Here is a 23,649-nt window from a genome sequence, read left to right as displayed (position 1 = left end):
TCAGTTAATAATATATAAATATTAATTTAAAAATATTGGAACCAATTTCATAATTATAAAATGCTATTAGTCTTAAAATAGGCTAAAATTACAATTATATGTAATTTAGCTTTTAAAATACCAAATAAATTTGTAAAAAATGTATAAAAATTACCCTAGCTATATTTTGGTATAAATATAAGAATAAAGTAAGTTATGCATCAAAATGATAATTTTAGGAAATAATTATTGGTTTTCGTGCTGCTAAAATGGGCAATAAATCAGTTTAAAATCTTTTAGAAATTAGGAAAATTATTGAAACACTTGGACATACTTATATATGCATATATATGCTATTTTTAAAGTATTTGCATGTAAAAAAAATATAGGGAAAAATTAGATATGTATTCGACGGGACGCCTCATATGTCACAAAGGCTTATGTCATAAGTATGACATCATCAGTATAGCATCATCGCGGGAAGTTCGAGGAGCTGGATATCAAGGTCGTTTCTTATCGTTCTACTCTAAGAAACATTCGGACTATCTGTATACGGTAAAATTGGAGGGTCCAATTTTCTATCATTACAACGCCTCGTAAGCATGTCTCGGAAGCTCGAGACTACGATCGAGTTTCATCCCTTGAAGGCCATCGACGCTCGACTTTGGAGCAGTACAGACCGACGGTCTCGGTGGATCAAGGTGAAGTTCCCAAGGCGCGTGCATCTAGCTGACAAGGCCTAGCGGACTAGTCCAAAAAATGAATCAAGATATTAAATGGCTATACCAACCCCATATCTTTGTAATCAATGCAACTAAACTATGTTGGGAATTGGGATTCCCCCTCATATATAAATGGGATCCTTGTCATTTTGTAAACACTTGTTGCTCAATACTAAATACTCAAGAACATTCTCTCTGATCTCTAACACATTCTCCCTACCTCTTTACTTGCATTTATTGTTCATATTCATTGTGTGCTATTTATTGTTCTTCATTTATTGCTTATTATTGGTCATAAAGAGCCGTCATTGATTTATTTATAACTGTTAGTCTCCATCGACTACCCTCGGCGGGGCATTAGACTCGACCCCGAGGTCCCGAATAAGCAAGCTCGAGGCTCCGATCGACATCCATTCGGTTTGGTTAACATCTTGTTTTAAGCTCATATCTTGATTCCAAGTACCTCACTTAGCATCTATTGCCCTCACATCTAACATAAAAATAGATCACGTATTTCTAGAACAACAAAATCAAATTTAATTGTTATTACCATTTTCACAGTAAACACTTCTCTTTATTAATTATGCAACATTTTCAATCAGAAAATATCAGATATAACAAGTTAAGCTTATCTCTCTCACGTGCATCCTGTATGCTTGAATCTGCCCGTATTTGTGTATACTGTGGATAAACATGGTTCATGCTTGAGTTCCTTTATCAATCTTCGAAACAAACTTCACTTGGACCAACAGAGATATACTAAATGAGTGCGATATGCTAAAACACTATATCAAGTAGTAACAAAGGGAAACTATACCTGTAAATAGCCATTTACATGATCTTTTTGAAATGTGGAAAAAGTTAAATAAAAAATATGCAGTATTTATGCTAATTGTTACACGTGATGTATCTTGATTGTTTAAAGGTGTGGTGATGAATGGGCTTTCGAATGGTACTTCTAAATCCGTTATGGGGTTGCGATGGGCCTAGAGCTCAACTTAGCAACTCATGGACAATCAGTTTCTAGCAATAATATGAGTAGATGTTCCCAACAGGTTGCAAAAGTTTCAGAATTAAATTTTTACCTATCTATACCATATATGAAACCTTATTACCCTCAATGTTTAAGGTTTGATTTAATTACAAACCCGTATACCAAATCACCAATTCTATACCATACTTAATTAAGGGTCTAATTAATGGGCAGTTTTTACTCCTTAATTAAAGGTATCCATATATCCCACGTTTCTCTCTCCCCTTAATTCCTAAGATCTGACCATATTCGTTTTCCCCTCCCATTTCTTTCTCTTCTCCATTCCTTCTTCTTCTCAAAAAATACAGAGATGAGACCCATTGAGTATATCATCTTTATCGTGGTAGATGTTTTTCGCCATCTGCCAGATTTGTAGTATATTGTCTTTAGCAACACTAGTGACGACCCAGTCTTCACATGGGTTCCATGAGAAGTCAGAAATTTTATTTGTATGGCCACCATGAATAAAGAGCAACTCCGGTGGCCCATCTTCTGCATCTTCTGCTGTTTTGTTCTTCATCAATCCTGGAAAAATTGATTTGTAGTTTATTTGTAAAAATTTTGTAGATAAAGAGAAAATTTTATAGTCAACATTTTTTTTCCAACATAAATTGTAGTGTAATTGTACTATAAATGTAGTAATTTTGTAGATACCCTTCAAAATAATACTGCTTTATACATACGTAACTGATTTGTAGTTTCTTTGTAGATTTTTTGTAGAAAATTTGTAGATTAGGAGAAAATTTTGTAGTCAACATTTTTTTCAATATAGATTGCAGTTTAATTGTAGTATAAATATAGTAATTTGTAGATACCATTAAAACAATATTGCTTTATACATACTTAAACTGATTTGTAGTTTATTTGTAGATTTTTTGTAGAAAATTTGTTGACCCAAGCGCATCAGCTCACTCCCGTCAGGAACAAGAGCTCCTCCCTTCGAATAGTTGACGAAAACAGAGCCTTGCATATTTAAATATGCTCAGCCATTTCTAAAAGAAAAAAGAGGAGAACCAAATCAAAAAGACTCTGAGCCTTAGAAAGGGAAGACTGGTATATACTTAGAGAAACAGAAATACGTGAAAAATGAGGAAAGAGAAGCCTGCAGAAAAAGGATGAAACAAATCTAATGTGAATATGAAAAAATATTTAGTCCCAAAATTTTAGGCGCCTAATTTGGAAAGAATAAGCTATTCAAATTTTTATCCCAGATTTGTAGGCTCATAATATGGAAGGAATCAGCTCTTAATATTGGGTATTTAATGAATGATATAAATTTTGTAGGAAAAATATAAACATGGCGGGTAATGATGGAAATATGCACATTTTTAGTAATAAGGTTTCATATATGGTATAGATAGGAAAAAATCCCATAAATTAATATGGGCTGAAGTCAGGTGACTCCTATTTATAGGTCTAATAACTTGGCGGGGCATTTGCATTTATACCCGTTTTTTGGGTCACGTTTTAAATTATGCCCGCTTTGTAAAAAAAATTGCAAGCGTACCCACTTTTTCGCGTAACTTCAGCATACGGGGCTGAAGTAGTAAAGGCAATCACGCAAAACTTCAGCATTCTAGTAGACGGGTCTGAAGTAGCAAGTGTGTTGAACCAAGTGTGCTGAAGTTTTTGTTTGTAATTGCTAAACTTAAGCATAGTAGCTGAAGTTTTATTCTCTATTTGCTGAAGTTTTTGTTTGTAATTGCTGAACTTAAGCATAGTAGCTGAAGTTTTGTTCTTTATTTGCTGAAATTTTTGTTTGTAATTTCACTAAATAAGCTGAAGTTTTTTTATCCTGGATTCATTAGTTTTGTTATTAAGCTGTTTCAAAAACTTCAGCAGAAGATGCTGAAGTTATTTAGTTCATTTATAAAAACTTCAGCACTAAATAAGCTGAAGTTTTTTTTGTCCTGAATAAGCTTTTTCAAAAACTTCAGCATAAGATGCTGAAGTTATTTAGTTCATTTGTAAAAACTTCAGCACTAAAAGCTAAAGTTTTTTTTGTCTTGGATTCATTAGTTTTGTCACTAAGCTTTTTCAAAAACTTCAGCAGAAGATGCTGAAGTTATTTAGTTCATTTTTGTAAATATTTCAGCACTATATAAGCTGAAGTTTTTGAAATTTTTTTCTAACATACTAGATAAATAATCAGATTGCCAACAGTATCTAAATCATAAATTTTGGAAACAATAAACGTGAAAAGAACAGAATTATCCTAGCTTACGTACGTGGAAATATTCACAAATTATTGTCTACTAACTTACGTAATTATTTATAATTTATTTTTATATAATATGATATGATAAACATATTTATGACAATCATCCTATGAACTGAAGTTTCATAGCAGCACCAACAGCAACAGAAGAAAGAAGAAGAAGAAGAAGAAAACGAAGGAGGAGAATGATGAGGAGAAAGGGGCTGAAGTTGTTTAAAAAGTGGGTACAAGTTAAATCTTTTTAAAGCTTTTAACACCACAAGTTTCAAAGGAAAAAATAATTCTTAGAACCCCATGCGGAGCAAACAACCGTAAAAATTGCACTGGGCGCCCTATTTGGTCGCCCCCATTTAACCTATACCCATTTTTTTAAAAAACATTTAATTTATACCCACTTTTTAAAATAACTTCAGCCTCCTTTCTCTTCCTCCTTCTCCTCCTTCGTTTTCTTCTTCAAGTTACAAAACAAACTGGTATTTATCTCCAGAAGCAACGCTGCTTTAGTTATAAGGTCAATTTTTTTTAATTGAACAGTTCATCAGTTGTACTTCTGCTCCAAATTTACAGCAAATTAGTCTTAGGAAAAAGTTTAAGTTACCAGTAGGATGAGCTGTAAAATTTTGGAGTTTTTGTATGTTTATTCGTGTTTGAGCTGAGAAGATGTACACTATTTTTCTTAAAAAAATCACTACTAATTGTGGTGCTTCAGCTCTAGAGCTGAAATTCGCGAGTTACAAAACAAAAATTTTAGCTCTAGAAATGAAGTTCGCCAGTTACAAAACAAAAACTTCAGCTCTAGAGCTGAAGTTCGCCAATTACAAAAACAAAAACTCCAGCTCTAGAGCTGAACTTTAGGCCCGGCTACTACAATGCTGAAGTTTTGCATTATTGTCTTTGCTACTTCAGCCTCGTATGCTGAAGTTATGCGAAAAAGCAGGTACACTTGCAATTTTTTTTGCAAAGCAAACACAAGTTAAAACGTGACACAAAAAGCGGGTATAGATGCAAATTTTTGCAAATCTCATTTTGATAATCTACCAACTTAAATTGCATCATTTGAGTTAAAGGAGTATTTTATAAGTGAGATCTCATTTTTATTAAAAACTAGTTTTAAGGTACGCGCTTTGCGCGTGTACACCAAATCAATAAACACAAATATTTTAAAAAATTATGGAAATAATATTAAATATGTTTGCGGTAAAAAATAAAGATTTAAAACATATACTTTCTGGAAATGATGAACGTTGAAGATATTACCAAACTCAATAAAAGGAGGTATCGAACTACATATAAGTCTGTGAATGCCTTATTGTAGTTTTTATATATGAGTTTATTTGATTTGGAAGTCAAGAGATTCAAGACGGACTTGTATTCACATTAATCGCAAGAGTAATTTTCTTTTATGGCCTTTACATTTTTGTTAGAACCCGACTTAAAAAGTCAAATTTGAATGTCACAAGCTTGCACAATTTTAAAAGATCAATATCTTTAATACGAAGAGTACCATAAATATGACAACATGAAGAAATATCTTGAAGAAAATAAATAATAGTATTTTTAATATGAACACAGAACTTGACAAATAGCATGGATTCAATGTTAATAACCTTGAAAATTGATCAATGTTAATAACCTTGAAAATTGAATCCATAGAATCTAATAGCCTGTTTGGCCAAGCTTCTTTTTGGCTAAAAGTGCTTTTTTTTGCCAAAAATTGAGGTGTTTGGTCAAGCTTTTGGAATGAAAAAAGTGTTTTTGAGGAGAAGCAGAAACAGTTTTAGAGAAGAAGAAAAAAATTGTTTCTCTCCAAAAGCACTTTTTTGAGAAGCACTTTTGAGAAAAATATACTTAGAAGCAGTTTTTTAAAGCTTGAGCAACTAATGTGAATTCACAAGTATCAAGAACAACGTAATATTGTTCTAGGAGCATAAAACTCTCTAGTTTTGTCCTTCACTTTCTCTCAAAGGGCCTTTTTTTTATTCAACCCATTGCTGATAATCATTAACAGTTTGGTTCAACCAGTTCATATCTGATAAGAATTTCTTCCTCACAACCAGAAAAAAAATACTTCTAATACTTATTATGTGAAAATTATAATTTCTCCGGTTGAGAAAAAAATATAACAATCAAATTCAACCATATACGTCCACCAAAATTGTAATAGCATTAAGTCCCACATAAAAACGTAGAATATAAAATATATATGAAGAACTTTCAGAAAGAGAAGTGTATTAGGAATAAAGAAAAATCTGCAGATACCTTTTCTCTGTTACAGTTAAAAAAAATTATTTGTTTCGACCACACCTTCATAACACAAAAAATCAAAAAGAAAGTCATTGTTGGTAAAATTATTTTGCTTCAACCGCATCTTCATAATAACAAAAATAATAAGGAAAGAATCGTTGTTTGGTAATGAAATAATATCATATAATCAGAAGACTACAATTCATAGATATACTTGACGATATTATTTTGTGAATTTGAGGTGAGGTTCAAAAAAAATAGAAGACAATTTATCAAGTCAAAAACTAAATAAGCAAACACAAAGTCCGATATAACTCATACATAAATTACATGCAACAAAGAGCTTCTAAATAATTTCTTCTTAGACTATAATGAAAATTAAATGAATATAATCGATGAATATAGAAATTTTCAAGATCTATGCAGAACAGTGCATATTCCTAACATTAAAGCAACACCAATTATAATTTTCTTTCTGAATTAAAAGTGAACGGCAATAATTCACAAGTGGAAAAAAAATATTTTTTTCCAAAACTCAAGGTTTAATATGCCCAAAACCTTATAAAGCAGAAATTTGGTTTCCAACAGAGGACATTTAATAATCCACACTCATTATAACTTCTATTCTAGTAAAAATACTTATAGCTTCTATTTTGCTAATTAGAGTTTGCTGGATAAATATACATACATCCTTAAAGAATAATTTTTTTCTCTTAACACCATACATAGTTCAAAGTTAATTCCCTAAGTTGCCAAGCATGAAACAAAAACTTCACATAAAACACCATCAAAATATAAAGAAAATAGACATACAAAGCAAAAAATTTCAAAATGTCAGGAGCATCAAATATCACTGCTAGAAATACTTATGGCTTCTACTCTGCTAATTGGAGTTTGCTGGATAAATATATATATTTCCTTGAAGAACACTTTTTTTCTCTTAATACCCCACGTAGTTCAAAGTTAATTCCCGGAAGCATGGAAACAAAAATTGCATATAAAGCACCATCAAATTATTAAGAAAATACAGTAAAGGAAATAGACATACAAAGCAAAATTTCAGAATTATATAAGCGTCAAATTTCACAATCTAGCTAGATATGAGAATCAAACCTTCCAGAATCAAAGACAATTGACAATTTGATACGTAGTAGAACTGTGGGTAAACTTAGCCGCTAACTCATGTTACGTTCACTATTAGGTTTTTATTGATGTATTTTTCTAACGTAAGTATGTATTTATTTAGATTTAAAAGGCAAACTTTAATTAATTTTAAAATCCTAATTCTTAGGAAAATAGTTAATGACTGTTTTGTCTAGTATAAAATCTATTTATAAGGGGTAAAAAAGACGAACGATATTTTGGTAAGGGCCTTCGTGCTTTTAATATAGTATAGATAGATAGATATAGATATAGATTATCCTTTCCAACCATCTACCAAGATTCGGATCCATTCAACCTGAACCATATATGTGCATAACATAAGAAAATTAAAAGGTAACGTGCATATTGTTAGTAAACTGTATTTGTAAACTAATTCTGGAAAAACAAAGCAGAATAATATATAAATGTAAAGAGATAAAAATCAATTCGAGCCCACTAAATTCACAGTGTTTCCTTAAGGAATTTAATCCCCTCCTAGTACCCAAGGTTATAGATTATTTCCTCTCAGGATAGAACGAATTACACACTGGTGTAGTGGTACTTCAAACCCCAGTGTTTCAGCGAACACAAAGTTCGGTAGCAAATCACACTTACTGCTGCTTTATTTGATGTTAAAAGTATGTAGAAGAAGGAGGAGAAACTTATAAAATCGTATGGAAACTCTGAGCAGAATAGTCTTGTATTTATAGCCAAAGTTGGGTTGAAATCTGAAGAGGTGCAACTAGGGGTGAGCATATTTCGGTCGGAACCGAATAAACCTACCGAACCAAAAAAAAAATTATTTCGATTTCGGTTATTCAGTTTGTTTGGTCGGTTTCGGTTTAAAATTTTAAAATTTCAATTTTTCGGTTCGGTTTTCGGTTATTAAGTTATTTAATTCGGTTAACCGAAAAACCGAATTATTAGCATATAGGTACTTTAAGTTATATATAGGCTAAGCCCATAGGTAATAAATTAATACTATTAGGTCCAATCTATCAAAGACTTAACCCAATTAAGTAAAGTCCATCAACTTTCCAATCTTAAAGACTTTCACTCTATTAAAACCTCTGTAACATATATGATAGATACCGGGAGGATCTCACACAAAGTTGTAATTTACACTATGTTTGAATTTTATGATCCATAATAGTGTGCAAAGTTTAGTCTATTTTTTTAAAACACAATATTTCCAACAATTTCGAAGTTTTGGGAAAAACAACAAATTAGCTGGTCCTATTATTACATAGAAGGAGCCCAATATGATAATGTTCAAACTGAAACCGAACCGAAATTAGAAAAAACGAACTGAACTGAACTTATTTCAGTTCGATTTCGGTTACTACTTTTACAAAACCGAAAACCGAATAACCGAACCGAATTTCTTCAAACCGAACCAAACCGACTGAACGCCCACCCCTAGGTGCAACTCTTCAGAATGGCTGTTTATGCAAAACGGACACAGCATAAATGCCATAACATAAATGGCTATTTACTCATCAATAAAGAGGAAAAATTGAAGAGGGTAGTTTAATTTTCAGTTACACAACTGAAAAACAGATTGGATTTAATATTAATATTTATTATAATATTAATATTCTGTTATTAAAATAAATATTTAACAATATTTCTGTTAATATTTTACTATTAACAAATAAATTTAGTCCAAAAAAATAATCAATCAATCATTTGACAAAATCTAAATCCAAATCCGAATCCGAATCCGAAGCCAAAATCGAAGCCGAGCCGAGCGAGCGACGACGACGACGACGCGAGGTTTGCCTTCTTCTCAACTCTTTAAGAGCTAGAAGAAGAACAATTACTTATATACCCATAAAAACCCCTTCCTCTTCCAATATGGGACAATGTCCCTTTGCCAAGGGGAGAAACTTAAAATTTTACTTAAAATTTTCATTTTCCTCCATTTCCTATTCACCCTATTTTAAGCATATCATATACTTAAAAATACCAACAATCCCCCACATGAATGGGGAAATTCGAATCCGAAGCCGAAGCCGAGCCGAGCAAGCGACAACGACGACGGCGCGAGGCTTGCCTTCTTCTCAACTCTTTAAGAACTAGAAGAAGAGCAATTGCTTATATACTCATAAGAAACTTCTTCCTCTTCCAATATGGGACAATGTCCCTTTGCCAATGGGAGAAACTTAAAATTTTTATTTCCCTCCATTTCCTATTCACCCTATTTTAAGCATATCATATACTTAAAAATCCCAACAATCCCCCACATGAATGGGGAATGGCTATATCACAGAAATATGCATGAAAAACTGTCTGATTTGCAAGCAAGGATTAATTGCATCTGGATAAGTAGGTTTCCCTTTGAACTTTTCGTAGTGAACTTATGTCGGATATACTCGGTCAATCGGTAGATTTTATATCTTTGAACCGTCGAACTTTGGTGTATATCTAGACAACCATAAGTCGAGTACTATCGTCAATATAAGTTATGAAATACTTCTCTCCACCGCGAGATGGTATTGATTTCATGTCACAAATATCTGTGTGAGTTAAGTCTAAAGTATTTGAATTCCTTTCAACTGACTTATAAGGATGTTTAACATACTTAGATTCTACACATATTTGACATTTTGATTTATCGCATTCAAATTTAGGCAATACTTCCAAATTAATTATTTTTCACGAGATTTTATAATTAACATGACCTAAACGTATATGCCATAATTCATTTGACTCAAGTAAGTAAGATGAAGCTGAAATTTTATTATTATCTTCAACAACCATTACATTCAGCATGAAAAGGCCCTCAGTGAGGTAACCTTTTCCTACAAACATTTCGTTCTTACTTATTACAACCTTATTAGAAACAAAAACACATTTAAAACCACTCTTAACAAGAAGTCCAGCAGAGACTAAATTCTTCCTAATCTCGGGAACATGAAGGACGTTTTTCAAAGTCACCACTTTGCCGGAAGTCATTTTGAGAAATATCTTCCCACATCCTTCAATATTGGCATTTGCAGCATTTCCCATAGAAAGCATATCATCATGTCCAACAGGAGCATAAGTAGCAAAAGTTTCTCTAATAGCACAAACATGGCGAGTGGCTCCAGAATCAATCCACCACTCTTTAGGATTGTCCACCAAGTTGCATTCGGAAAGCATGACACATAGGTCATCAACATCATCATGTTTTTCAACCATGTTTGCTTGACCCTTCTTCTTGCCTTTCTTCAGAGCATGACACTCCGTAGATTTGTCTCCGACTTTTCCACAGTTGTAGCAATTTCCACTGAACCGCTTCTTGCTTGGGTTATATTTCGGTCTAGAAGTCTTCTTCCTCTTTTTGTTCTCTTTCAACAATAATTGCTCCCATTATTGTTGAGTTTCCACGACCTCTCTTGTCAGCAGTTTTATTGTCCTCTTCGATTCTCAACTGAACAATGAGATCTTCAAGGGACATCTCCTTGCCTTTGTGTTTTAAATAACTTTTGAAGTCCTTCCACAACGGAGGCAACTTCTCAATCATCGCTGCTACTTGGAATGCTTCATTGATAACAAGACCTTCAATGAATATTCTGTTAGTAAACATAATAAAATTAATACTACCAACACTAGTATTAATTCTACTTATACCTTCAGCAAGGAGATCGTGAATAATCACTTGCAATTCCTGGACTTGGGTAATAACAGACTTGTTATCTACCATTTTGTAGTCCAAAAGCTTTGCAGCAACGAACTTCTTCAACTCGGCATCTTTAGTTTTGTATTTCTTTTCAAGAGCAATCCACAGTTCTTTTGACGTTTTCACGCCACTATAGACGTTATACAAATCATCCTCCAGCCCACTTAGAATATAATTCTTGCACAAAAAATCAAAATGCTTCCATGCCTAAATCACGAGAAAGCGTTCAATCTCTGGAGTTTCATCAGACAACGCAGGAACATCTTCCTTGATGAACTTCTGGAGACTTAGAGTAGTCAAGTAGAAGAACATCTTTTGCTGCTAGCGCTTGAAATCAATCCCGAAAATTTTTCTAGGTTTCTCCGTCGGTGCCAATGCTGCAGGCGTTGTTCGGCTCGTTGAGGCATTAGTCATTTCTGTAAAAGAATGATACAAACGTTAAAATCACGTAGATTTTAATCTCCAATAGAGTCAAAACCACAAAGGTTTTACTCCCCAGAAACAGTGAGTACAAATAAGAAAATATATTAAATTTCTTAAGCTTGTTAGTAAACTGTATTTGTAAACTAATTCTGGAAACAAAAAAGCAGAATAATATATAAATAGAAAATGTAAAGATATAAAAATCAATTCGAGCCCACTGAATTCACAGTGTTTCCTTAAGGAATTTAATCCCCTCCTAGTACCCAAAGTTATGGATTATTTCCTCTCAGGATAGAACGAATTACACACTAGTGTAGTGGTACTTCAAACCCCAGTGTTTCAGTGAACACAAAGTTCGGTAGTAAATCACTTACTGTTGCTTTATTTGATGTTAAAAGTATGCAGAAGAAGGAAGAGTAACTCAGAAAATCGTATGGAATTCTGATCAGAATAGTCTTGTATTTATAGCCAAAGTTGGGCTGAAATCTGAAGAGGTGCAACTCTTCAGAATGGTTGTTTATGCAAAACGGCCATATCATAAATGTCATAACATAAATGGCTATTTACTCAACAATAAAGAGGGAAAATTGAAGAGGGTAGTTTAATTTTCAGTTACACAACTGAAAAACGGATTGGATTTAATATTAATATTTATTTTAATATTAATTGTGAGCACGTGATTTTTGGCCCATATGAAATACACCCACAGAATCCCAAGGAATTAGATTTTTCTTTTAATTGTCTGCCATTTTAGGAATTATTGTAGAATATTCTTAATTATTTGTATTTTTTCTGTGCATATTTAATTTTATTTAATTCATGGAAATACAAAAATACATTGTATTTTCATTTTGGATTTATTTTTACATTTTTAGGTTAATTAGTAAATTAGTTGTTTTACAAAAATGAAAAAAATTACAAAGAATAACTCATTTTGCATTTTAACTTTTAAATTTTGAATTTTATAATTTTTCTATTAATTTAGGAGTTATTTAATTTTTGTAAATACTATGACTAGTAATTAGCTTAATTTGGTAAATTAATTTAATTTTAAGAGTTAGTTTAGGTTTTAAATTAATTTGTAAAAAGAAAAAGAAAATTAGAAATTAAAAGAAAAAAGAAAAGAATCAAAAGGCTGCTTTGATTTTGGGCCAATTTGCCAGCCCAAATAATTTTCCTCAAAACTGTTTGAATCCAGGCCCAAACCATGCCCCTAACCCGGTCCAAACCCTTACCTAATCAAACGACCCCGTTTTCGATCCTCTAATCTGAGCCGTAGATTTCATTTGATCAGACGTCCCGGAATTGGCCTTTAGTTCCCCATATAAGTGTCCGAATGGCCTTACCCCCCCCCCCCCGTTTCATCTCTCTTCACTCATCATCTCTAACCTCAGAGACTCCAGAACCCTAGAACGCCTCACCATCTCCGGTGGCGGCGCAGCCCTATGCCACTCCAATCCGTCTCAAAATCACGCCCCAGCATCCCCTTCGTCCCCTCATATCAAATCAATTACCCGTTTCCTTCGAATCATCGCAGAGCTCCTCGAATCTGTGATCAAAGCTTGGGCCTTCGAACCCTAATTTGCCCAAATTCCTACCAGGTAATCCCCACGCTTTCCCAAAACCTATCCCCGCACCTATTTCCCGAAAATCTCAACAAGATTTCCCCAATTCCAAATCTAAAAAATTTCAAGCCCTAATATTCTCTTTTCTTCCGATTCCGCACAAGGCCAGACTCGTGTTGAACCATAATCTATGCTAGTTGATTGCTCTTAATGAGAGCAATCAATTAGCATTGGTTCTAGTTCATTCTGAAGATGCCGGATTTTGGGAGAATTCATCGGATTCCGGTCACATATTCACTCCCGCTGATGTATTTCACATTGTCAAGGCATTCCGGCATTTTGGTATTTTCCCTTTCATTTTCTTACTAATTTCATGCATTGTAGGATTTTCTACTTTCATTTGTTTAGTTTTTGTTTGTTTCTTTGTTTTGACCGATTTTCTTTGTTAGTCGAGTTCCTTTTAAGTTTAGAGTTAAAATAAGTTCAATCCCAAAAATCAGAATTGTTTGAGTTGTTTTCTATTTTCTGGATTTGTTCCTTTTCATTGGTTTTATGTTATCATTTCTGATTGTTTAAGTTGTCATATTAACTATGGTCATCACTGACCTAGTTAAGAGACTGGTTCAGTTGGATCTTAGTTTATTCTGACCCATGTTAGCAATTGGAGGGTAAATAATAGAGTTTTAAAGGGTAATTTGGGGAGTTTGGATAAAAGAATCTTGTGTAACTGAATAGGAAGCTGCTAGGAAGGTGGGGAAAGGGACTGACCTAACAAACAGAACCAAAATTCAGGGTAAAAGTGAACAAATTGAAAATTGAAGAAGGGGTAGAGGTGGGCATAAAATCCGAAAAACCGAATTCCGAACCGGACCGAATTAATTCGGTATTTCGGTATCAATTTTTTGGTATTTCGGTACGGTCCTCGGTATTGAGGTTTCGATATTTCGGTATACCGAAATACCGAATTAAAGAATAACGAATGAGTCATTCTTGCTGTGGAGAAGCGCATTACTTCACCACTTCTGGTTTGTAAACCTTGTTTTCTCTTGTATTTTTTAATTATTAGTATTATTTGGGGATGGTTATTTAATAGTACTTCTATATGGTTTTGATGATTAGGTTCATGTTTTTGTGCATGAGCTGATTTTTATACTTCCCAGACTGTTATTGGCTGAGAAGTTTGAATTATTTAGCACCAGAACACCCATTAGAAGTGCTAGTAGAGCTTCACCTAATAAATTGAATTATGGATGTTGTGGAATATAGGATTGGAGATCTTCCTGATAATGAATAATAGTAATATTTTTATTAGCTTGCTTGGTTATGACACAAATTTGTGTGCTTAAAAATAGAGAAACCACTAATCTCCAGATATTTTGTTTTGGTGTATTCTTTATTCATGGCATAGTTTTGATATTCTTCTAGGAGCCAAGCAGTGTGGAGAAAATTATGGAAATTGACGAGTATATTGGATCCCTTTTGACTCTTCTTTCTGCTCAATGGAAGACATAATATGTCAAGTGCCACTCATTCGCCGAATTACCAGTAGGCAGTGCTACAACTTGTCATATTAGATAGGGATGATGTGATACTGAAACCGTATCGAAGTCGTACCAAACCAAACAAGAAAATAATGAACCGTACCGAACTACTTGGGTACGGTATTTGGCATGCATAATTGATATACCGAATACCGAAGTACCGAACCATAATTCATAAATACCGTACCGAAGTACCGAACGCCCACCCTTAGGTAATGGGTAAAATTAGAAACTAATTCTGCTGCCCTAAAAGTGTTCTATAAAGGGCATGTTTTCTTCTCTTTCAAGGCATATTTTAGAGAATTATAACACAGAAAACTTTAGAAAATAGCTGAGTTCTAAAATACTGAAGTCTCTTGCAATTTTGGTGAAGAAATTGGCTTTGGTTTCCTGTTTTCTTTTTGAATCTCCATAGTTGAAATCTTCAAAGCACTTCTGATTTATTCTGATTTAAAAATAGTTCAAAAGAGTTGAATCTTGCTATGTTTGGAGCTGTTGCTTCACTTGTTCTGTTGTTGCTGCTAAGCTTTTCATTTTCTTTGTTTTCTTTTGACATCCAGGTACTTTTCTGGATCCTACTGAATGTGAAGATCGATTTGAAGCATGAAATTGAAATTTGAAATTTAAGCACAACGTCAACTTATTTGTTTAGAATTTAGCCTTATTTTCTGCACTACATTGTTCTTTTACTGTTTGATTAATTGTATTTTTCATGTGCTAATTGATAGTACCCTTCTAGGGGTTGTATTAAGTCTTTACTTAGCATGTGAGTCCAGTATTCTTGTCATGTATGTTGTAGCTGGACTTTGGGTCTTGTCATTTGAACTTTTATCATTGTATATCTGATCCTGGACTGTTGTGATATGGACATAACTTAGATGGATAACATTAAGTTTTATGGTGATGTTAAGGTTCTAGGTCGATTTCATTATGATTTTGTTTGCTCTAATTTTGGTTTTCAAATAACTTCAATGCTTATTGTTTGTATTTTTTGTAAATGTCAAAGGCAAAAGTCTGAAGCCTTTACTGTTAGACATTCTGCTGAAAAGCATCAACTTTGAATCTTAAATCAGTTTTTGGGTTCTATTTGGCTTTGATGAAATCAGTAGGCATTCGTTTCTTCTTTAAGATCTGGAGTTGGACAGGTTTAAGTCCATGCTAGTAGATGTATTCTTTCTAAAATCATATTAGTTTTTCTGGCTGAAATTCGAGTTCTGTTATATTAAATGATGAAACAATTGGTGTACGAGTTATATAACATTAAGGGTTGCATTTTATTATGGAATGTGATTTGGGCTTAAAAAATGTGTTATGCATCTGTATAGAACTGGCAAGAATTGCTAGTATCTGTTTCAATCTTAAGATTTTTGTGAAGAAGTGTAACTTGTTTCAACCAATTATCATGCAATTGGGCCTTTGGCATTGGCCTAGCTGTGCCAAATACCCCTTCGCTGGTCCAATATACGTTCTGGGCTTCTTGTGAGCCCGGTTGTCCCTTGTGCTTCAACATGGACCTATTTTTCAAAGGCAATTGGACCTGCTGCCAGATTGGGTTTTTCAAATAACCAAATGCTGATTTCTTTTAACACCAAGCCTTTATTTTATTAGCTTTAGTTTGAACATTAGCCTTAAAATAAATTAGAATTTCTTTAGTCTTTTAATCAATTAATTAGACTCCTTCAATTAGATCGAGGTGCTCCATATTAGCAAAACCTATAACTTATGGCCCCCAGAGATTAGACAAAGAAATCTTATAGAATAATTTGAGGTGTGCCATGCCAAATAAAATCCTGAAACCCATGACCCTCATTTAATTAATTTTAACTCTTTAAAAATCGAGGTGTGACATCAATTGAATTTTCCATGACCCTCGCAAACCTTGTTTTCAATTTGAAATTTCTTAGTTTCTTTAGGCGTGCTATTTAAATTGATTTTCTTTCATTAAATCCGGGTGTGCATTTCATGTGACCCAATTTCAATTCTTAATAACGTTAAATAGAACGTGTCGCGAACCGCAGGTGCATTTCATGTGGCACGGTTCGAGGCATGTTTTAAATAACGTTGAACCTTCCTAAAATAATTAAAAGCGGTTAATAAGTTAAAAATGCACATAGGTTTTAAAGTGTTTTAAAATCAGATAATTAGGCCAATAATAACAGTTGAGAGACCGTGCTAAAACCACGGAACCCGGGAATGCCTAACACCTTCTTCCGGGTTAACAGAATTCCTTACCCGGATTTCTATGTTCGCGGACTGTAAAACAGAGTCAATCTTTCCTCGATTCGGGATTTAAAACCGGTGACTTAGGACACCATAAATTATCCCAAGTGGCGACCCTGAATTTTAAATAAAATAATGCCGTTTCGATTGTCATTTAAATTGAACAAAAACTTCCTTATATACCTTACGTGGGTAGTAAAAAGGAGGTGTGACAGCTCTGGCGACTCTGCTGGGGACGGAACCCAGAACTTCTGGTTCAGGATTCAAGAATTCGAGCTTAGAATAATTATTATATTTGGCTTTATTTATTATCTGGTTTTATTCACATATTTGGGCCTAATGTGCTAAATGTTGCTTTTTACCGCTTTGATATTGTTGAACTATATATAAATTGTTACGAATCTCTCCTCTTTCTGAGTCTTCTAAATCACCTGGGAAGTGTGCACTTCGTGTGACTTCTTTTTTGTTAGAGCCATATCCCAATTTTAGAACGAGGTTCGACAAGTTGCAAAGCCGGTGAAGCTTCTGTATTCCCAGTACGCTGTCCCCTCCCCGGCTCGAGCTGTCCGCTCGGGTAAGCCAGGTCTAGAACAAATAAACCCAGGTTTTCAAACCTAGTATAACATAGTCTCATGTCGGATCCCTAGTAGGAGCGCTTGTTTGCACCATGCACATTTTGACTTTGGGGACTCAATACATGGGTTGGGTCCAACTAGGACAGGTGCACCTGAAATCAAAAGACCATCTTAATGCATTTTGCTTGCTACTTGCTCATTTATTTAACTCGGATTGCATGTTGACTGGCTTCTAGAATAAGGGAGAAATTGAGAAAAACCAAATTAAGGTAAAAGAGAGGAAATTACCCGCTTGTGAAAAACCTGGTGTCCAAAATACCCCGAAACTCTGTCGAAATTTTCAGAAAAAAGAAAAAGAAAAAAAAGTTATTTCAAATATTGTGTTTTCTGTTGCGTCAAAAATTGGCTGAACTACGCAAGTTTGATTCTCACCGGATGCGGGATACGTAGGCAACCCTCATCGGGTCCAACTCCTATTGCAAAAATAACCCAAAAATATGAAGTGTCGCTGTTTTGTCATAAATAAATTAGGGGGCACCATTCTTGTCCAGAATATCCAAAAATGCCCCAAAAGGCACCGGAAGGCTGGTTTTGCAAGAATAGCCACCTAGAGTCCTTTTTCAAAATTTTAGTTGATTAAACAAAAAACATCCGTAAATTTTTTTTCTCTTGAGGTGCTGAAGGGTTGTATTCGCAAGAATGTTTTGTTCTAAATTTTGTAAAAATGGGTGTTTTTCTCTTGAGTCAAAGTAAATCACAGTCTTTTAATCAATCACCTTAAACAAATGTGCAGGATGAGCACAATTGAAGATGAACCTTTCATAGTCCGCGAGGAAATCCCGTTAGAACTATATATGTGGTGGCATGATTTGGGAGAAGTCAGCAGAAAAACTGTGATAAAAGCTTTGGGTGGTCTTGTTCGGCTTTTGAAGATTAAGCCAAGGAAGGATATAATTGAGGCTTTGATACCCTTCTGCGACCCAGCACATAACATGTTCTATTTTGCTGATTTTGAGCTAACTCCTACGCTTGAGGAAATAGCAGGCTACGCTGGTTTCAGTGAGAATCTCATAAGTGACTCCTCATAAGTTTCTGGACCTGTTAAGCTCCTGTGCTCCATCAGTGAAATAGCAGGCACCTAGAACAGTGACTCCTCATAAGTTTCTGGACCTGTTAAGCATCAGTCGAGAAGTTCAAGACGGAAATTTAGCCAAGGGATTCTACACATTCTATTTCTTGTACCGACTTTACGGGAATCCCCGCGTTTTTGGGATGCCAGATACCAATCTTACACATTTGGGAGACAAAGACAAGTGGGAAGCTAGGCGGGGATTGGCTTTTATAGTGGCATTCTTGGGTGTTTTGATTTGTCCAAGAAAGGATGGAAACATAGAATTGGGGCTCATGGGAATAGCCGACTTCATGACTAAAAAGGCAAATGGCACCATTGTACTGATGATCTTGGCGGAGATTTACCGAGCTCTAACTGTCTGCCGAGAAGGGGGAAAGTTTTTTGAAGGATGCAATATATTTTTACAACTCTGGATGGAGGAACACCTTTGCCACCGTCCCGGGTACATGAACTGTGGCATGACCGGTCTTGAATGCATTGAAAAACATGAACAACGGGTGGAGGTCTATGAGTTCCCGGATGGTACGGAAGCATGCTTTGCACACTTGAGCTCCTTGACTGCAAAAAAGATTGAATGGATACGAGTGGATCTCAGTCAGTGAAGTCATTTATATGTTGGCCAAGGTGTGTTTTCTTCTATTTATGGGTCTCTGGAGCATTCAGTCTTATGCCCCGCACAAAGTTCTATGCTAGTTAGGTAGGTACCAGACCATCCCACATGACGAGGATTTGAGTTAGCAGGTCATCGAATTGGAACCAAAAGCTGCTTTCCCAGAAGAAAGGGTGCGTCGAATTTGGTATCAATGTAGGTTCTTAGAGCCAAAAACTCAGGTACGAGATCTATCCAGAGGTGAGTGGGAGCCTAGTTACACAGCTTGGTACGGTAAAATGTCCCAAATCTATCTAGAGCCCGAACGGCCTGCAAAAAGGCCTCATGTCCAACAATTCACTAATGGAGCACAGGAGCAATATGATTGGTTAGCAAAAGAGGCAAACTACAGAGCCACCATAAGCAAATTGGAGGGACAGATCCGAGATCTTAAATTTGACAAAAGTGTACAGGCCGCGGCCGATGAAGGGGAGAAGAAGAAATTGGTTCAAGAAAACAAGGCCCTCCGGGCACAGATCCAAAAAATGAGAATAGTTGCTGAAAATCAGGAAAGGAGCCGGAAGGATGAAAGACTAATAAGTGGTATCAAGAGGAAAATAGCTAGTGTGAGGATGATATGAAAAAATCTGAGGGTAATCTAGCGAAAGCCCGAGCACAGTTAGTGAAGAACGCAAGGGGCAAACAGAGTTTGTCCTGCAGTTGAAGAGGAAATACGAGGGAACAACCACCAATTTGAAGAAAAGGCTAACTACCCTCGAAAATGAGATGGCCAAGCAATCTGAGAACTTTAAAGCAGAAAGGGAACATTGTTATGCATTAATGTCACAGCTAGAGGAAGATATGCAACAGTTGAAAGGTCAAAACCATGGGGATGCTCAGGTGCTAGAAGCTAGGACTCAGCAAATAGGCGTTTGCTCCAAGAAAAGGGTATCATCAGGGAGAGGGTTAGAGCCATCGCTGTTAGAGCCATCGCTTACTACATCGTCATGAAGTGACATGAATGTGAAGACATGACTAGAACCACCTTTGCTGCGGTAATGACCTTTGTTCGCCAAATAATAAGTGACCTGGAGCGTCTTCAAGGGGATCTTGCGCATAGGCTCGTAACGAGACTGACTGATGTCCTACGGTCCCTTGGAGCAGTTGAAGCATTGATGTATTCATGATTTTTATTCGAGTCTCTATTTTCATATTTTTTAGTTGGAGTTTGTTAGTTTGTTTTTGAGTCAGTATTTTCATCTTTCTGTTGGAATCTGTTAGTCCCCTTTTTCGAGTCTGTTAGCTTTTATGATTAAATTCTGTAGGATGAGTCATTGTAATCAAGATGTTTTTATTTTATGAAAATTTGAAAATCCCAAAATGTTTTCTTTATTTTTATTTATTATTTTACAGTTATCCCCAGAACTACGCTTTGTTTGATTCATGCGGCGTCATGATACATTGGCAATCCCCATAGGATTCGATCATAACCATGAAAAAAAGAGAAAAAAGAGAGAAACAAAAGAAAAGAGAGAAAACAAGAAAGATCGAGAAAGAAATAATGGCAAAACAAGAGAGGAAGATGAGAGACTAAAGAAAAGCAAGAATCAAGCAAAGAAAAGCAGGAATGAAAAAAAAGAAGAAGAAGTTGCAAAATGAAAATTAGGGAAAGCCGAGATGACACAAGCAATCAGTCAAATGCATAATAGAAATGGTTAACTGCTTAGGTGCACTGCATCACCAACGTGCGGTTGCCTATCTGTTAAGCTCTAATCACTAACAAGTTTGTTGTTGTCATCAAGTTCAGGCAGGTGGTTAGTTTGTTTGGCATTCTGGTAACTCACCCGTACAATACCAGGTCCAAAGACAAGTTGATCATGGCTAACCAAGAACTGGATGTAAGTGTTATTGACCCGTCATGGGTGAAAGGGCATCCACCAACATCATACCCCGCCAACCCTGCTTTCGTCCCACTGCTGGCTCAATCCCAAGAAACTCCCACTGTTGATTCATCTCCAGGCTTTACCATTTACCACCACTACCAAGGCACCACTTCCCAAACCCCACAAGCACCACCACCCAAACCAGTCCCATACCCTCCTCCACTAGCCACCCCTTCTTCGTGGCACCCCCACCTGCTACACTCCACTGATCCTCCAGTGAGTCCTTATTCTAGACCCAGGATAACCAATACTACCCCCCGAAGCCGACTTTCAAGGCCCCAAAACCTTACTTCTACACTCCTCGTTTCGACCTCCCAGTTGAGACTGATAAACCACCTAAAAATCCAGAACAGGAAGAGATGTTCAGGAAGGCTAAAAGCCTAGAACAGTCATTCAGAAACATGCCGATGTTCAAAGATTTGTGTCTATTTCCCGATGAGTTGGATTGGGAGGCCAGGTGAGCTTGGCTTACAAAGATTTGTGTCTATTTCCCGATGTTCAATTGCCGGTGGGATTCAAGATGCCTAAATTCGATCTATATGACGGGCACGGAGACCCGATGGCCTATTTGAGGGGATTCTGCAGTAAAATGGGAGGAGCCGGCAAGAAAGAAGAGCTATTGATGACATACTTTAGCCTGAGTCTGAGCAGCGCAGTGTTGGAATGGTACACTTGTCAGGATCACAACAGATGGTATACGTGGGATCATTTGGCTCAAGCATTCACTTGTCATTTCCAATACAACCTTGAGATTGTTCCAGATCGTTTGTCTCTGGCTAAGATTGAGAAGAAGCCTAGCGAAAGTTTCAGGGAGTACGATTTTTGTTGGAGAGAACAAGCGGCGAGAGTTAACCCTCCGATGAAGGAGAGCGAAATGGTGGATTATTTTCTGCAGGCTCTAGAGCCCACTTACTTCGGCCAACTGGTATCGGCCATAGGCAATTCCTTCAACGAGGTAGTGAAGATGGGTGGCATGGTGGAAGAAGGGCTTAAATCAAACAAAATCATGAGTTACTCGGCTATTAAGGCAAGTACCCAAGCCATTCAAAACGGTGCTGGGGGAGTGATCGGAAAGAAGATGTGGCAACAATTGATTCAGGATCATGGTTTGGACCTAGGGGCCCGTCACACCATTATACGCAGCCTCAACCCACCACCAAACCTACACCCAAACCCCGTATAATCTACCCCAGCATTACTTCCCATCACCAGACCCTCATATTTCTATCCACCACGCCCAGACATATACTTAACTTCCTGCTTACGCACAATGGCGTGCCCCATAAAACACCTACCTAGCTCTAAAGAATGCTTACCCACCTCCACGAGCCTACCGAAACCCTGCCGACCCAGGTTTCCGACCCAATCCAGCATTTAAAATGAGAGGATACAGCGGAAAAAAACCTTTACCCCATTAGGGGAGTCTTATACTAGTTTGTTCCACAGACTGAGGCAATTGGATATGCTGAGGCCAATTATTCTGGCACTCCGGGGCATGATACGGAGAAGTGCTGGCACTTGAAAAATGCCATCCAGGAGCTCATTAACACAAACCGGATTGAAGTCCAAACTCCAAAGGCACCCAACATCAACTAGAACTCATTGCCAACCCATCATGAAACAAACATGATCGAGATAGTACATAAGGGAGGGGAGCCCAAGAAGCCTTCACAGGCCTTCATGATGATTCGGTCAAGTGAGGTCAAGCCGGTTAAAAAACCAACAGTTGAAGGATCAGAGAACAAGTTAAGCAGGGCAAACGGTGAACCATCTGTGTTAGTCAAAGGCCCCCCAAGTGATGTCACCGCAAAATAAGAAAAGTCAAAAGTGGTTGTGCCAAGAGTGGAAAACAAGCGTATCATAATTGTATAGGGTGCCCGTACGGATCCTGTCATCATTGTCACACCTCCTTTTTATACCTACACCCCCGGAAGAGGGGCGTAAAGGAGTTTTTCCAATTAAAGGACAATTGAAATGGGATTTAATTATTAATTATTCAGAGTCGCCACTTGGGAGATTAATGGTGTCCCAAGTCACCAGTTAAATCCCGAACCGAGGAAATTTATGACTCTGTTAACAGTCTGCGAACCAGAAATCCGAGTAAGGAATTCTGTTAACCCGGGAGAAGGTGTTAGGCATTCCCGAGTTCCGTGGTTCCAGCACGGTCGCTTAACTGTTGTATTTGATTTTATTTGATTTTAATACATGCTAGTTTATATGCCTTTTATTAATCTTACGCTGCTTTTTATCATTATTTATTTTAAAAGAATTGCGACGTCGTGAAAACACGTTTCGAGCCACGTCGCAATCAATGCACCCGTGGTCATCAACACATTTTGACTTTTTTCGAGATTTGGATTTAGGTCGCATCAATGCGCACCCGAGTTTAAGGAAGTAGTTTAATTAAATCGCGCCTAAAGGTTCTAACGTAATATTATTTTGGGGAACAGCCATGAAGTTCGCTAAACGGCCATTCCAAATTCTAATTATTTCGATAATTATTTATTGAGGGCCCCACATTTATTTATTTTTGTGCGGTGAGGCTCGTCTCAATTGTGAACCTCTTTTCTATCATTATTTATTTTTAAGAATTACAATATCGTGAAAACGCGTATCGAACCCCGTCGCAATCAGTGCGCCCGTGATTGTCAACACATT

At 36.2% G+C, this 23,649-nt stretch overlaps 1 protein-coding gene across 1 annotated transcript; it reads right to left on the bottom strand.

Moving 5' to 3' along the window:
• Nucleotides 1-10,492: 10,492 nt before the first annotated feature.
• LOC142163024 (uncharacterized) lies at nt 10,493-14,945 on the bottom strand. The gene is made up of 3 exons (XM_075220273.1): nt 14,880-14,945; nt 10,955-11,210; nt 10,493-10,882 (listed from the first exon to the last, which is right to left on the bottom strand). The coding sequence occupies exons 1-3, from the start codon at nt 14,943-14,945 to the stop codon at nt 10,644-10,646; spliced, it is 561 nt and encodes a 186-aa protein (XP_075076374.1). The 3' UTR covers nt 10,493-10,643.
• Nucleotides 14,946-23,649: the final 8,704 nt, after the last annotated feature.

Source organism: Nicotiana tabacum, chromosome 8 (assembly GCF_000715075.1).
Source record: "Nicotiana tabacum cultivar K326 chromosome 8, ASM71507v2, whole genome shotgun sequence".
Taxonomy (NCBI): Eukaryota; Viridiplantae; Streptophyta; class Magnoliopsida; order Solanales; family Solanaceae; genus Nicotiana; species Nicotiana tabacum.
Note: the sequence above shows the minus strand (reverse complement) of the source record. Positions and strands in the feature narration are given on the sequence as shown.